This window comes from Rhinopithecus bieti, unplaced genomic scaffold (assembly GCF_001698545.2).
Source record: "Rhinopithecus bieti isolate Rb0 unplaced genomic scaffold, ASM169854v2 scaffold_24392, whole genome shotgun sequence".
Lineage (NCBI taxonomy): Eukaryota > Metazoa > Chordata > Mammalia > Primates > Cercopithecidae > Rhinopithecus > Rhinopithecus bieti.
Window position 1 is genome coordinate 4,097,205 of NW_016812542.1, and position 13,137 is coordinate 4,110,341.

Here is a 13,137-nt window from a genome sequence, read left to right on the forward strand (position 1 = left end):
TTGGTGGTTGCCAGGATTTGGAGCAAGGGGAGAACAGGGAGTGACTGCTAATGGCCATAGGGCTTCTTATTGGAATGATAAAAATATTCTGGATTAGATAGTGATTATGGTTGTACAACTGTGCAAATATACTAAAAACCATTGAACTGTACATTTTATTTATTTTTTAAATTTTTTTATTTTTGAGATGGAGTTTCACTCTTGTTGCCCAGGCTGGAGTGCAATGGCACGATCTCTGCTTACTGCAACCCCCGCCTCCCAGGTTCAAGCGATTTTCCTGCCTCAGCCTCCCAAGTAGCTAGCTGGGATTACAGGAGTGCACCACCATGCCCAGTTCATTTTGTATTTTCAGTAGAGACAGGGTTTCATCATGTTGGTCAGGCTGGTCTCGAACTCCTGACCTCAAGTGATCCACCCGCCTTGGCCTCCCAAATGAACTGTACATTTTAAAAGGGTGACTTTTGGTGTGTGAATTCTCTTTCTCTGTCTCTCTCTCTCTCTCTCTCTCTCTGTCTCTCTTTCCATTCTGGCTAGTGGTGACAATATTGGACTATGCAGCCCTAGAGTCAGACTATCTGAGTTTGAATTCTGGCTTTGCCATTTGCTGTTATATTTCCTTGGACAGCTTACTCAACCTCCCCAGCCTTCCGTTTTCTCAACTGTAAAATGGGGATAATAACTGGGCTATCTCAAAGAGTTGTCCTGAAGATTAAATGGGCTAATATACATAAAGCTGCTAGAATAGTGCCTGGTACCCAGCCCTGTAGAAGAGTTAGCCAATACTAATCTTACTAGTGTCACAACCAGAAATCCCCCAGGGCCTCCTCCAATTGTCATCCACACCTGGACTCAGCCCCTCCCCACTCCTGTCCCCATTTGCCTGCAGATGGTTCTCTCTGCTGTGTAAACTGTTGCTATAACAACCATTCCCAGCTCCTAGCAGCAGTGACTTCTCTGGAGCAGGGTGTCACATGAAGGGTCTGGGCAGGATCACTATTGGAAAACATTTTCAGTAAACCTTGAGGTTCACTGGGCAGGAAAGTCCAGGTTGGGGAACAGAGGGCCTTGTCTCCAGGCTGAGACAGGCAGGCCACCTTCTGCAGGAGGCCTGCCCTCCGAGCCCAGCCTGGGAGTCCAAGTCTTTAAATGAGAGAAGACAGAATATGTTCGAGAGTCTGCTATCTGATCCTATAACCTAACATTCTGATCCTATAATCTAACATTCACAAGGAAATGGGGCAGGGAGGTGTTTCTCCTGAAGTAGAGAAGGCAGGATTAGCAAACTAGCACTCCTTCCAAACAGGGCTCGAGGCCAGGCACACTCTCCTGCTCCCACAGCCCTCCTCATGGACCACCCTTGACCTTGGCAAGTCCTTTCCTAAGGTGATATTGCTGCTAAATATTAAGTGGCTTTCTCCTGGAACTTTAAGCTCATCTCCCTGGCCCAAGTTTGCCGCCAAAGGCTGTACTTATGCACAGGGCTGAGCAGGGCTGGGCTGTCCAGTAACAGGCTGCGGCCTGACCGAGCCATCCGCGTGGGGCTGCCCTGTGGTCACTGCCTGCCCTCAGCTTGCTGCAGAGAGAGGCTGCCACTCCCCAGAAAGGGTCAGGCTGACTGTGGTGGAGGGGGCGGGGTGTCTCTCCTCCCAGCTCATCAGGCAGCTCCCAGCCTGAAGAACACTGCGGAGGAGCAGAGATGAGGCCTCAGAGCATGGATTTGAACCCTAATCTATTTAATACTTCCCCAGGGGATTGGAGCAGAAAGGCCAGCTGGAGCCTCTCGGAAACTTTGGCCCTGAATCAGAGCTTACCAAGTGGAGCTCGTGGGTCCTTAGAACCTCCCTGGTGCCCAAGGCTGGTTGGTTAATCCCAGAAGCCAGGCCCTGCTCCCTCTCCCCAAGAACCGGGTGGGCTCCCCATCATAGATAACTGCAAACTCAGACTGTTCTCCCAGCCTGACCACGAGGCCTGGGGTTGCGGGAAGGATGTCAGCCCTAGGAGTGCAGAGTCGCAGGAGGAAAGGAGCTGTGCTAAGCAGGAGACTGAGGGAGAGACAGAGAGACCTGGGCGGCGGCTCCGGAGCCTGAGCGAGACGCTGCCCACCTCGCTGCGCTGCAGCCGCAGCAAGGCCACAGCCGGCTGAGGACCGGCAGCGCCCCCTTGTGGCCGTTCTCAGCAAAAAGCCCCAGAGAGCCTGGCCGGGGCTGGACTGGGGCTGGGTCCTCTTGCTGCAAGCCTGAGGTGGCTAGGTGGCTTCTCTTATCCAAAGCCTGGAGATGAAGGAGGGGGCTTTTCCAGAGAACAGACCTGTGCCTGAAGAGTAGACTTGTTCTGAAGGCCAGAGACACTTTGCGTAGCCACTTGACATCAGGAAGTCAAGCCCTGGCTTTGTAATGGACATCCAATACTGGTGGTGTGCAACGAGACTTAAGGATTTTCCAAAATGTGGCCTTCTGTAGCACACCCCCCACTGTGAGGGTTTGCAAAGATGAGGATTCCTGGGCCCCATCTCTATCCTGCTGAATCAGAAGCTCTGGGGATGACACCCTGTTATCTGCCTTTTTAACATACTTTGAGAGAAAAGATGCTTTTATGGGCTTCAGACAAGTACAAAACCATAGAACCAGACTGTCAAAACTGGGTAGGGGCTTGGGTGTCCTCTACTCCCACTCTCTTATTTGTAGATAGGGAAACTGAGGCCCAAAGAGGGGAAGTAATTCACCTTAGCTCCCACAGCTAAGTCATGTGTGCTCCCAAGCTAGAACTCTAAAAATTATTTTTTATGGTGATGGGCTCTTGCTGTGTTGCCCAGACTGGTCTTGAACTCCTGGGCTTGAGGGATCCTCCCATCTCTACCTCCCAAAGTGTTGTGATTACAGGCATAAACTACCACCCCCCACCCTCTTTACGTGTTCTAAGTTGTCCACCTGGCATGCCCTGCTTTACAGTTCCTCTTAGCCCAGTGCCCAGTGGAGATGCATTACCAAGGGTTCCTAATCCAAGCCATGTCACTCAATGAAAATCAAAACAGTAGGTGATCTGGAAAGATACCTGCCTGGCAGTTCCAGGCTGAGGTGGCCATGCACGCTCCTCTCTCTGGTCCCAGATTTGCTTCTCTTTCCTAGTTTTTCTTTCCTTGCCTCACACACCCATGTGGCCAACACAGTAGTCCTTTAGTCCTGGCTCTTTCTGGGTAAGTGTCGCCATGCAGCAAACAACAGGAGTGCCACTGAGCGCTGGGCTCCAGTTCAGCCCACTCGCTGATTGAGATGGTTCAGGATTCTCTGGGGTAAGGATGAAAACCCTGGGAGCTCCCCTGGGGAGCAGGAACACTCAACTACGAGAAGCATGAGATTTGCCACGCTGCGGGGGTTCAGTGACAACTGCCTCTGACAATATTGTGACTTAAGTGGGGGAATGAGGGAAAGATAGGATTAGTAACAGAACAAATAGTCCCCTGCCTGCATCCTCCATGGAAATGGGGTGCCTCTGGTGTGGGGGCCTGCCAGCATCTGTTTTAGAGCCTCTTGGGTCATCAGATGGCGAAGAAAAGGATAGAGAGAGGGGATGGAGTCACTGTAGTGACAGTTACTGTGCTCTACTTGAAGGCAGAGGGGATTTGCTTGCTGGGTTATCTGTCAGTTTTTCATACCTGCCCCCAGCCACACTGTAGGATGGAGCCTTTGCAGTGAATCAATGCAAGGTCACTGGATGCAAGAACCAGCAGAACCCTCCTCCTCCAGCTCTGAGCAGCGGATAGAGACCTGGAGTTTATCATTAGACCAAGGAGTGCACTAGGTGGGCCTGCAATGCTCTCCCTGGCTGGAGTTTGAAGGTTTATGTCCTTGAGTGGAGGAGAGAGAAATAAAAACGATTCCCAAAAACATTTGACTCATTGTAAGCACAAGATGATCATCAACAAATGCTGGTTGTGAGACAGGCAGATAAACTCCCACCGACCCAGGTTTCACCCTAGGGATCTAACAGGGTCAGGAAGGAGTTTTTTCTCTCTCTTTTTGAGAGTTATTAAGAAGGGGTGTGTGTGTGTGTGTGTGTGTGTGTGTGTGTGTGTGTGTGTGTGTATTGTGTTGCTTATGTTGCTTAATCCTTGTTTCCAGATCATTTAGCCTAGCCTGAATTTGGGATCTAGTCCCAAACCATCCCACACAATGAATTTACATTGCAGTTCACCTCTTCTGGTGACACATCTCTGTGTTTCAACCCCAGCCCACAGCATGGAGTGCTGTTCGAAAGATCCCTGAGCCAAGAGTGATAGCTACCATGCCATTCACAACCTGGTGACACTGGGCAGGCCCCTCCCCTCTGGGCCTGAGGGATTATTGTTCCCCCACCACCACCCCCAAAACCGCCGTGTACAAAATGAGATCCTTTCAAGCTCTGAAGTGCCATGACTTGAAAACATTCTTTCTTTGGCTCACTTCCATTCCTTCTATTGGTTCCCACCTCATCCAGCCACTCACTGCAGAAGCCAGTCTAGAAATCAGGTGCAAACGCAGTCCTCTGTGGCCTCTACCCTGGGCCAAACCACTAATGGGGGATCTGAAACATTGGTGGAAATAATTAAGATTTCAACAGGTAGTTATTGCAGTTTACTTAATTGTCAGCCAATAATTAAAATTTTATAGAACTTGAGGATATTTGACTGCTGGGTGATAGATTCCCGTGAGTCTTCTTCTTCCTGAACTTCTCTGAATTTTGGGGGGTTATTACCCTCAGTTGGAGGCTCTCCGCCTATTACTACATCAGATTTTAGACTGCAGGCCAGAGGGGGCCCCTGAGGTTCATGATACTCCGCAGCTAAGATTGGCCCCAAGGGAACAGGTTTGACGATATTGTATTGCCTCACAGCAGTGAGAGAGTGGTAGTCAGGCTTGATGACACAGAAACAAAGTTTTGTTACTTCCTCATCCACCCCTAATTCCAGGTATGAGTGAGGGTCTCACCTAGCCAAAGCAAGGTCCCAGAAGAGAATGTCCGGTCCATTGAGCCGCACCCTCCAGGGGTGTGCACCACCCATCAGGAAATGAAACAGACAAGGGGCCAGCCTCAGTGCCAGCCCGAGGGTGCACCCATTGTTCACCCACCTCTTTGTGCCTTCTGACAGATAAGAACCACCATTTATAGAGCACCTACTGTGTGCCAGGCACCGTATTATAAGCATGTTTGTGAATTAGCTCTTTAAGCCTCACAGCAATCCCACCAAGTGGGTATGATTCCCATTTCCCAGAGCAGGAAACTGCAGTGAGGTGAGATGGCTTGTTCAAACAAGCTGGGAAGGGGGCAGTCCCAGGACCTGAAGCACAGGTCTTTCTGAATCTAAGGACTATGTTCTTGCCACTACATCACTGTCCCCATCTCTTGATGAGCAGTTTCATAGTCTTGCCCTCCTGGGGAAGTCTGATTCCCCTGTTCTGACACTGGGACAGAGAGAAAGACCCTTTTTACCTCATCCTCACAGTGCACCCTCAGCTGTCCTTTAAATTACTTCTCTTCCTCTAGCATCGTTTTAGTCTTCTTGCTTCCTTCCCATACAATGAGAGATATGTCCACAGAAATCTCTCCATGCATATGTCTGCAGAATTGCAGAATTGTATGAGGGTTTCTGCAAACTACAGCCTGGATCACAAGTAGGTGTGTATATCTGGAGGCATGTGCATGTATTTTGAAATACCGTATCGTAGTGGAAAGAACAAGGACTCTGGAGTCAAAAAGACTTGTGATCAGTCTCCTGGCTCAAATTAAATAACATGGAAAATGCCTCGTGTTGAACATTGAGTAGCTGGGCATTATTTGATTTGTGTGTGCATGCACCTGTCTGTCAAGTGTATTTGATTGCTAGTCCTTGCCCAAAAACCCTTGACATGGACAGTATGCTCTCTCTGTGGTCTTGTGTAAGAGCCAATAGTGTGTAGAAAGAAACACCATCCTGTTCTTCCAATGCCCCAGTACATGCTGGGGCTATGCTGCTGTTTGTGGTGACTGAATTGCCATGGTGATGACTGAGTTGGGAGATACTCTTGCATCTGTTCTGAGCCTGAGTAGCACACACATTCTCTCCCCAGTTGCTCCATTTTCAGGGAAAGGCTTGGAGGGGCACCCCAGGATAACATTTTGAGCTCCTCTCCATAGATCTTGGTGTCACCCTGGGGCCTGCTAGGAGCCCTACCTGCCACCTTCCCCCCTCAAACCCTACTTGTCTCTCTGTCTCTCTCACACACACGTGCATGCATGCACACACACACACAGACACACACACCACTCTTGCAGCTGGACCCTGTTCTGTAGGAGCTAAGACAGCACGCACTCCCAGGCCCCCAGAGTAAGTTTGGGAGGGTGGCATCCTGGCTGGTATCATGTGAAGGAGAACGCTGTACTCTACTAGGACCTGGCTAGAGGTGGGTTGGACTGGAGAGTACCTAGTTCTAATTTGCACAAAGGTGCCACGTAAGATGGGAGTAGTCTGAGCACATCCTTCACTTAGGGGTACTGAGGAAGGGGATGGCCCACCAAGACTCCCTCTCCATCTTTGCCATGTCTGGACTCTGTTTTGTCCCCAGGCCTGTCCCACACCCAGAGCAAAACATTTGACAGAGACACATGGAGGCAGCCTCCAGGGCATCTCAACTTAGCCAATAAAACAAGACATTAGCCGGGCACGATGGCATGCACCTGTAATCCCAGCACTTTGGGAGGCTGAGTCAGAAGGATCGTTTGAACTTAGAAGTTTGAGACCAGCTTGGGCAACATGACAAAACCCTGTCTCTACTAAAAGTGCAAAAATTAGCCAGGTATGATAGGGCGTGCCTGTAGTCCCAGCTACTCAGGTGACTAAGGTGGGAGAATCACTCAAAACCAGGGAAGTTGAGCCTGCAGTGAGCCGTGATCATGCCACCCTATCCTGGAAGACAGAGTGAAACCCTGTCTCAAGAAAAAAGAAAAAAAAACCCATTGAAGTTTTAGGTTACTTTTCTCATTATCACAGAGTAGCGTAAGCCCTAGATACCTTCACCCGATCCCTGATCCTCACCCTCCCAGGAGATGGTGAGAAAGGGGTGAAGCTTAGTTATGGATTGGTGGTCAGAGGTGGGGTAAGGTGAAGATCAGTAGTGGATGAGGGTTGACAGGTGAAGTAAATTCCCTCGGAAATGTAACTTACTCATGTGTTTAAGCTAAAATGTAAAAATTCACCTACAGGGTCATGGGTGGGAATGTCAGATTGGCCCCTCAACCTAGGCCCCTCTGCAGCCTCTGGAGCTCTGGAGGCCTTTTTTATATGCAAGTAAGTCCTCTTGGCCTGGGACTGTGTGCTGCACCACCACGGGAATGTGTCTGTCACCCAGGAATGTGGAGGAAGCCAGACTTACCAGGAACCCCAACCCTCCAGACCCACCCTGGGCTGAGCCTTGGAGAAGCAGAGTGGCATACCCACAGTGGCCACCAGGGGCCACTGCTGGAGCAGAGGGAGCTGTAGGGTGCAGCCTCTGCAGGGCCCCTCTGGCCTGGGAGCAGAGACCAGATCCTAGTCACCCCCAAGGAAACCAAACCCTACCCTAACCTCCTCCCCTGTATGCCCCAAATCTATACCCGTGGGGAAGCTGCCTGGAGTCCAGTGTTCTTCCATTAGCATCTCTGTGGTCTCCAGCTAGTCCCTACTTCCTGGACCTCAGCCTACCAGCTCTCCAGAGACAGCAGGATTGAGCGACTTTGAGGACCCTTGTGATTTGGCGAGTCTGGGAGACTCTGAGGTAGTCCCACCACACTCTGCTGATGTGGAATTGAGGAAGAGGGCTAGGATAGAGGTCTTTGATGAAAGAGATATGGAGAAAGAGGGTCAAACCTGTGACCTAGATGTCTATGACTCCCATCTGGAGCATCTGGGACGTTAGGGAGTGCAGCCGGACTCTCCTGAGGCTACTATGTGGTTTAAACATTTTTCTTAAAAAAAAAAAAAAAAAAAGACATTTTCCTAATGTGACATGTGGTAGCATCCATTCTTGAAATGTTCATTAAGCATCTTCTTCTTTGTTTTTTTTTGTTTTTTTTTTTGTTTTTTTTTTGAAACTGGGTCTCACTCTATTGCCCAGGCTGGAGTACAGTGGTGTGATCATAGTCCATTACAGCATTGAACTCTTGGGCTCAAGGGATCTTCCTGCCTCAGCCTCCCAAATAGCTAGTATTACAGGCATAAACCACCTGGCCAATTGTTTTTTTTTTTTTTTTTTTTTTTTTAATAGAGACAGGGTCTCCCTGTGTTGCCCAGGCTGATCTCAAACTCCTGGCCTGAAGCAATCCTCTGGCCTCGGCCTCCCACAGTGCTGGGATTACAGGCATGAGCCACTGCTCGAGACCTAAGGACCTTGTATATAACAGTTGCCATGCTTGATGCTACTGGTGCAGAGATGCCCTGTGATATGTCAAAACAAGTATGAGTTTCTTCCTGGGCTCAACTCTGCCTTGTGCTACATGCTAGGTGTGTGATCTTGGGCAGTTTACTTGTTCTGTCTGAGTCTCAGTTTTCTCATCTGTTAAATGGGGCAGTAGCACAAATCTCCCAGAAATGTTGCAAGGATTCAAGTAGATAATGCATGCAAAGGATCTGGCACACACAGAAGTCTCTGAGTAACTCTTGATCACCTTCCTCTTTGAGAATACACACCCCTTGGAGATGTGTGTGCCTGTCCCTCATCTCTGCCAAGCCCATAAAAAGCATCACCCTGGGCCAGTAACCCACACCTTGGCACCATGTTCTTAGTCCCCACATAGGCATTTTAGAACGCAATTTTATTTCTTGGCGAGTCTAAAAAATTGACCCTGTCTGTGTTTCACGCCAAGCCATCAATTAAAGCCATGGAGCAGCTTACAAGGTGACACTTGCCAGGATAAATAGGCATTGGCGGCCACAGAAGTGATGCCAGGACTGGGGATAGAGCTTAGGCCACTGGCATGGTGGCCTGCCATTTGTCCTTGATCCTTGCCACCAGCATGGAGGCTTGGTTCATGGTGCTGACCATGAGAGGATGGTGGGAGTGGAGAAGCTCCCCCTGGGAGGGGAAAGTAGGGATGGCTGGGCTTGGGTGTGGAGCTAGTTCTCAGAAAAGGTGCCCAAAAGGCTCTGGAGAGGGCAATGCAGGCTCCCTGCCCGCCCCACCCAACCTCCCCTCCCTGACAAGACAGTCAAGCCGCCTGCCAGCCGGCCTGAGTTTAGTCTTGGGGGGAATAAAACCTCTTAAAGAGATTCAGAAATGTTCCCTCTGGCAGCTAAAAGAACCTTACACTCCTGCTGAGTCTGTGGGCTGAGGAGGAACTTGAGGGGGTGTTTGGCCTCGGCACAGTGACAGAAGGCTTGGGGATGGAGGAGAAAAGGGAGTAGCCTGGAGAGCCAGAGTTCTTGGGTTTTCTCTGTTGTTTTGCCATCATCTTTCTGTCACTCCCTTACTCTCTCCTGCAGATTGTCTTTTAGGGAGGTACTGGGGGACTTGGTTCCATTCATGACTTTAGGTACAAAAATGAAAGATAAGTCATGGGACAGAGCCAGCTTCTCTTCATTATACTGTCTTCAGGGCCCAGGGTGGTGCCTGATATGAAGTAAGTGCTTGATAAAGATTCACTGGATGGACTGAAGGAAGGAAGGAGAACATTCTTTGAGTTCCTTTATGCTCAAGCACCTCTCAGTCATTTGGATGTTATTTTCACTGTTTGCTGTTGTAGATTCTCATCTGTCCAGGCTAATATCTGGACAGCAGGGTTGAATAAAATGGCTCTTGGTCATTTGGGATTCTGAGGATTGGGTCACACCCATGCATCCTCCTCACTGGGGACTGCACCACTTGGGTGAGGACTGCCCAGAGCTCAGTTCAAGCTCCAGAAAATGACTGCTCATCCCTTCTACCTCCCACCAGCCACCTGGCCTTTAGGAGGCTATATCTGAACTAACTTCCCGGGACCCCATAGAGTAACCCCAGATATTACCAGTCCATGCCTGGGCTTAGGTGTGCCGAAGCCAGCTTGTACCGGTTCCCCAGAGCCAATTGTTAGCACCTCTTCCTAACACTGTGGTCAGTGACATCAGATTGGTGGACTGCAAGTGGCCATGATGGGAGGCTTTATACCATGGACACTGGCAAACACTATACATCAGTGTCCCCTTTCTCCGAGAGTCGGTTGTTAAACATTTATCAGCACGACCCTGGGGAGGCCGTTTCCAGCTTATCTCAGCCATGAGAAATCTTGCTCAAGACCTCTGCTGTGAGAAGCAGGGCCTCCCCAAAACAAAGCCAGAGGCAGAGGCAGTTACCTGGGGGCTCTGGAAGGAGTGCACAGACACAGAAACCCATGCCTGTACCCCCTGCCAGGGTCTGGGGTTCAGAAGGCTCAAGGGCACATGCCCAGGGCCTTTGAGAGGGCCCATTCTGTTGGTCGTCTTTGGGAAAGGGAGGAGGGAGGTGACTATCATGGCCCAGGGACTAGCCTCCTGGGGACACTGTCAATCTCCACTGCCTGACCCCCAGGATCCCAGCACTAAGTCCTCTTCACTCACCCAGCTCTTCCTTCTCTCCCTCCCAGACCCAGAGTCCCAGAGAAAGAGGACAGTGCAGAATGTCCTGGATCTCCGACAGAACCTGGAAGAGACCATGTCCAGCCTGCGGGGGTCCCAGGTGACTCACAGGTAAGCTCGAGCTGCAGAGACGGTCATGCCCTCTGCCTTCCTGGCTCTCCACCACATTCTGGAGGGCAGGGCCCCCGGGTCCCTCCACACCTCTGCCAGGTCAGCCAGGTGGCCTGATGCGTGGAGCCACTGCGGAAGGAGGAGGAAATCCATTGATCTCAACAAGAGAAGCTTGGCTTTGTCTTCTATCTGCTTGTGCCTGAGCTTTTCATTTCATTTCAGCAAATCAGCTTGAAAATCACTAGTCTAGGAGCCAGGAAGTGGGAGCTCAGTGTGTGATCTCTGATAGTCAGTCTCCTTCCTTAGACCTCTGTCTCCTCAGTCTGTCAAGAGAAGGTTTACTAAATGCTCTCTTCCTGTTCCTGAGTCTCCATCAAACTAGGGTTCTAGAATCAGTTCCCTTCTCAACACCTGGATCTTTTCACTCTTGTGTCAATTAGGTGGCCCCTGGCCTCTTCTACCAGCCACTGAGGGAGGCTTGAGTGCTCAACAGGGCCCACACAGTGTCACCCAGCTCCTTGCCCTGTTAGGTGTGTCCCCTAGCCCACTGCCTGCAGAGACCTCAGAGCCTCCAGCTACATGGGGCACTCAGCCCTCCCACGGCACCTCTCTCTGGAGCAAAGTCCTGGCCACAGGCTCTGCTGTGACTCAGAATTTCCCTTGCTGGCTCCTTGGACTGCCCAGATGAGCTCATGCTGTCAGCTCCAAGTGGGGCAGAGGGCTGGGCTAAGCTCTGGGGACAGAGGGAGGGAGAACAGACAAGCAGATTGGGAAATCATGGGGGGTGTGGGGCAGGAAGGCTGTGTGAGGGCTAGGAAGCCTCCCTAGTTAGACTGGAAGTAGATTCCTCTCCAACTCCTGGGGCCGGAAAATTGAGAGCAAAGTTGGGACACGGGGCAGCGGTAAAGGACTTTTTTAGCCCAGGGTGTGGCCATTTGGGATTCTGAGGATGGACACCCATGGACATATTTACATACCACCAATGATGAAGAACTCATTACCTTCCTTTTTTTATTTTTAACATGGGCTTTTTATTTTATTTTATTTTATTATTTTTAAAGATAGAGTCTTACTCTGTCGCCCACCACCTCAGCCTCCCAAGTAGCTGGGATTACAGCTGTCTGCCATCATGCCCAGCTACTTTTTGTATTTTTCATAGAGATCGGGTTTCACCATGTTGGCCAGGCCAGTCTCGAACTCCTGGCCTCAAGTGATCCACCTACCTTGGCCTCCCAATGTGCTGGGATTACAGGTGTGAGCCACCACACCCAGCCAACTCACTGCCTTTCAGTCACCCTAGTGCATTGTGGGATTGCAGTGACTCTGATGTGGAACTGCATTTAGTCTTCAGTAGCTTTCAGCCATCGGCTCTAGTTCTTCCTGCTTAGAAGACCCTTCTCCTTCTCCTTCCTTGTACTACTCCTCCCCCTATCCCCAGCCCATGCCCGCATCTTGGACACTCAGCCCTTTACTCCCAGACATCTCGAATATTTTCAATGATAAGATAAATCAAAACTCTCTGGGGATCACCTCTGCTCAGGCCAGCAGATCCCTGACTACTGAAAGGGAGGTGACCAAGGAAGTCCTGGAAAAAGGTGGATAGTAGGGGCTCCAGGACTCCCTTACATCTGTCCCCTGCTGCCATTCCCTTATAGCCCTAAGCCCCCAGCAGGAACCCAAGTGAAACAGGGGTCTGGCAGAGCTTGACTTATCAGTTTAGGACCCAGCGGATGAAATCTTGGACATCTGCCTTTCCCCATCCAAGGAAATTGTTGGAACATCTCTCAGCACCAAGTCACCCACCAGCCTCATGCCAAAGAAGCCAGAAAGTGCTTAGTTGCTGAGAGGGTCACACCCCAAATGACTCACTCACAGGAGTGGGACAGAAGTAGCAGCTCCAGCCTCCTGGTGCCACTGACTCAGAGCAGCCAGCCCCCAGCCCCTCCGTTAAGCCGGACAGCTTGACCCTAGGCAGGCGCTATTTGTTTTCTGCCTCTAGTGGGAAAGGGGAGGCTTAAATCAAGCCTTTTGCATAATGCTGACTGGTTTAGGGGGAGAGTGTAAGGCGTCTGGCTTCTGCCTCCCTTTATAGGAAAGGAACCAAGAGCCCCGGAGCTGGTTTTTCTGTTTACCACGGACCTAGAGCCACTTCCTCTCTTAGACTTTGGTTTATATTATTCCTGTTCCACACTGATGGCCAAAACAATGATTCCCTGACGTTTTATGGCTTTTTTTTTTTTTTGAGACAGAGTCTCTGTCTCCCAGGCTGGCGTGCCTTGGCATGATCTCAGCTCACTGCAACCTCTGTCTCCCAGTTTCAAACAATTCTTCTGCGTCAGCCTCCCAAGTAGCTAGGACTACAGGCACGTGCCACCACGCCTGCCTAATTTTTGTATTTTTAGTAGAGACGGGGTTTCACCATGTTGGCCAGGCTGGTCTCGAACTCCTGA

General features: G+C 50.4%; 1 protein-coding gene across 12 annotated transcripts in view; it reads left to right on the plus strand.

Annotated features, from left to right (window-relative positions):
• NAV1 (neuron navigator 1) overlaps positions 1-13,137 on the plus strand; it is a 288,276-nt gene that overhangs the window by 167,562 nt on the left and 107,577 nt on the right. For all 12 annotated transcript variants that reach the window (XM_017896463.1, XM_017896464.1, XM_017896466.1 and 9 more), the window contains one exon: positions 10,585-10,687. In XM_017896463.1, the coding sequence (XP_017751952.1) occupies positions 10,585-10,687 (103 nt within the window). The remainder of the gene's footprint in view (positions 1-10,584; positions 10,688-13,137) is intronic.